This window comes from Sycon ciliatum, chromosome 11, assembly GCF_964019385.1.
Source record: "Sycon ciliatum chromosome 11, ocSycCili1.1, whole genome shotgun sequence".
Lineage (NCBI taxonomy): Eukaryota > Metazoa > Porifera > Calcarea > Leucosolenida > Sycettidae > Sycon > Sycon ciliatum.
Window position 1 is genome coordinate 10894285 of NC_088653.1, and position 3005 is coordinate 10897289.

At 47.2% G+C, this 3005-nt stretch overlaps 1 protein-coding gene across 1 annotated transcript in view; it reads left to right on the forward strand.

Annotated features, from left to right (window-relative positions):
* Positions 1-2747, forward strand: part of LOC135827484 (serine/threonine-protein phosphatase 2A regulatory subunit B'' subunit gamma-like) — a 70134-nt gene extending 67387 nt beyond the window's left edge. The window contains exons 18-19 of the mRNA XM_065339975.1: positions 542-609; positions 2183-2747. Of these exons, the coding sequence (XP_065196047.1) occupies positions 542-609; positions 2183-2477 (363 nt within the window). The 3' untranslated portion in view covers positions 2478-2747. The remainder of the gene's footprint in view (positions 1-541; positions 610-2182) is intronic.
* The last annotated feature ends 258 nt before the right edge of the window (positions 2748-3005 follow it).

A 3005-nucleotide genomic window follows, 5' to 3' on the forward strand; every position in this document is an offset into this window, starting at 1 on the left:
AGCAGAATGAGAGATAACATGTAGAAAGGAGGGAGGGAAGATGCTAGTGAGGCACTGGTCTGCACCATAACGTTTCATAGGGCATCGGTGGTTGTTTGCCAGTTCAGGTGCGGCAGCTACTTGTTGCACTTTTCCTTGAAAGACTGGAGCTGTGTGGGTTGCAGCCCTGCAGGTAGGACGGCTGCTGGTAAGCTGTTCCACAAGGGTATAATGCAGTCTGGGTAAGAAACCCGGAGGCTGCTATGAGTGCTTTCCCCGGTTTAGGAGCCGCATCTGACGCCTGATCACGAGGTGGTGGCGTCCCACGGAAGCAGAAAGGTGGTTCTTGACACGCCCTGCACGCGAACCCGTGCAATTTTGTTTTCACAGCTGGCTGGTTAGCGCTGCTACCTATAAGCGAGAACGCTCTGATCATTTCAAAGGATCATTCGGGGAAGTGAACTGCCTGAAAAGAGAAAAACATGCCAGACCCACCAGGACTTGAACCCGGGACGTTGCTTGTCATGAGCAATGCTATTTTGCTTTTTTGGTTTTTTTCCAGGATGAGATCTTTGATATGGTCAAGCCGGTGGATTCGCTCAAAATTACACTGGAAGATCTGCTAAGATGGTGAGAAGCTCAAAGGAGAGGCTGCAGTGGCTGATCCTGGGGTGCCACAAAGAGCCCCCCCCCCCCCCCCCCCCCGGAATTACGCGATTCAAGTAACATGATGGAATACAATCTGAGCTGTAGTCAAACAATATATTTCCAGGTACAGGTCGTCCCCCGTTAATACGAGTCCGGTTAGTACATAAACCCCGTTAGTACATAAGAAATCTCAAGTCCCGGACGAAACGTGGTCACTTCCAATCAAATTTTGTCGGTTAGTACATAATTCGTTAGTACGTAAACCCCGTTAGTACATAACATTTCTCCGTACCCGCATGCCACCTACCTCGATAATACATAATCTGTTGGTCTTTCGGCCTTCCAGTGGAGGCACATTGTGTTCTAGTTTCTACTTGTGGACGCAATTAGCTCAGAAATCAGAGCGCACATCACAAGCCGAGAAAGCTCTGTTTTTTCCGAGTGACTGTACAGGCGCGGCTGGGCATGCTATCATGTAAACTGTAGAATCTGCGCTGACTGTGACCGTTATAACATAATTATTGTTATGTTATATTGAGGGAATCAAGAATATCTCGCTCCCTGGTCATGGTAGCAAGAAACACTCAGAAAAGTTGAAAAAAGTGAAAAATTCTGGTACACAAGCAAGTTATGTACATTTTCATTTAGTACATAAACCCCGTTAATACATAACATTTGTCAAGTCCCAGAGATTATGTATTAACGAGGGACGACCTGTATATCCAGGTACTGCTAGGTGATTCCAGGTGTTTTCCAGGTAATTCCAGGCATTTCCCAGTTGTTACCAGGTATTCCCAGGCGTTTCCCAGGTGTTCACGAGTGTTTCCCAAGTATTTCCCTGGTCTTTCCAAGGTGTTTTCCAAGGTATTCGCCAGGCATTTTCCAGGTATTTACCAGTATCTCCCAGGTGTTTCCTAGATGTTTCCAGGTATTTCCAGGTATTTCCATGTATTTCTCAGGTATTTCCAGGTGATTCTGGATATTTCTAGCCTACAGTCCATTCAGAAAAAAGATGGACTTCTAGCTTTTGGCCATAAAGGGGTCAAACTTTGAGTTTTTTTAGAATGTTTTTCTGCAATCCCCTATGAAATCCTCTTCCAATTATGTTTCTGAAGTTTATTTGTCCAAAAAGCAAGCCATCACAAGAATAGGATATCGGCCAGGTTTTGCCCCAAAAAGCATTGAATTGGGAAAAACCATCAAAATCCAGGCCGTTTGACCGCGCCTGCAACAGTGCATCGTGGGGTTCGAACCCCAGCTCAGGTACCCTTTTTGGACCCTTTTTCAAAGTTCTAATTTCGCAGCACTGCACTGTGTACAATGAAATCACGAAAAATCGCCAAATACGGGGGTCGCCAAAGCCAGGGCCCATCTTTTTATGAATGGACTGTAGGGCGACACTTACGTAGGTAAATCCCCCATTTCGAGACGAGAGTGTGTGTTTGCAAAGTGAGCTTCCATTTAGACTTTCCATCAAACTGTGCTCTCTCTCTCTCTCTCTCTATCTCTATCTCTCTCTTTCTCTCTCTCTCTCTCTCTCTCTCTCGACATTCAGTGGGCAAGGTGATACGGTGATAAGTCTTCTCATCGATCTCAAGGGGTTCTGGCTTTACGAGAATCGAGAGCAGCTTGCCGCTGATCCGTCCCAACTCGACGCGGAAGACGAAGACGACGATGAAGTGGATGACATGGAGCTGGCTAGCTCGGTTCCTAGCGGCGGCCATGTTGGTAACCAAGGTGATGGTGCAGGCGGCCATGTTGGTAACCACGGTGATGGTGGTGGCGACAGCCAGGATGTCCTGCCGGTGGAGCGGGAGTTCCGCGAGATGAGCGTGCAGGATTTGGAGTGAAGCTGTTTTGTGTGTGTGTGTGGGGGTGCTTGTGTACGTGTGTGTCTGGCGTAGTGGATGGTGTAGAGTGGAGAGAGATCTTAGTGTAAACTATGCGGGATTAGAAATTACTTTCTTTTTGCATGCAATGTACTGTACTGTTTACCTTACTGTGCATTGACCTTGATTCGTTTAATACCTTGACCATGATCTTTGTCTACCAGTCAGTCATGCAGTCTATCTGGAGATCATCACGAGAAAACGTTCTTGATAGAAATAAACTGTTCCAATGATGACAACTGTATAAACACACACATGTACTTGAGACCCGGCGATACCGGTCCCGTCTTCAGTGCTCTGGCCATGGCCGGACCAACGGTTTTGGCTACCGACGTGTGTGTTTACTGCTGAGGTCATGTGACGTGTGTGTTACTGCTGGGGAGGTCATGTGACGTGTGTTTACTGCTGAGGAGGTCATGTGACGTGTGTGTTACCGCTGAGGAGGTCATGTGACGTGTGTTTACTGCTGAGGAGGTCATGTGACGTGTG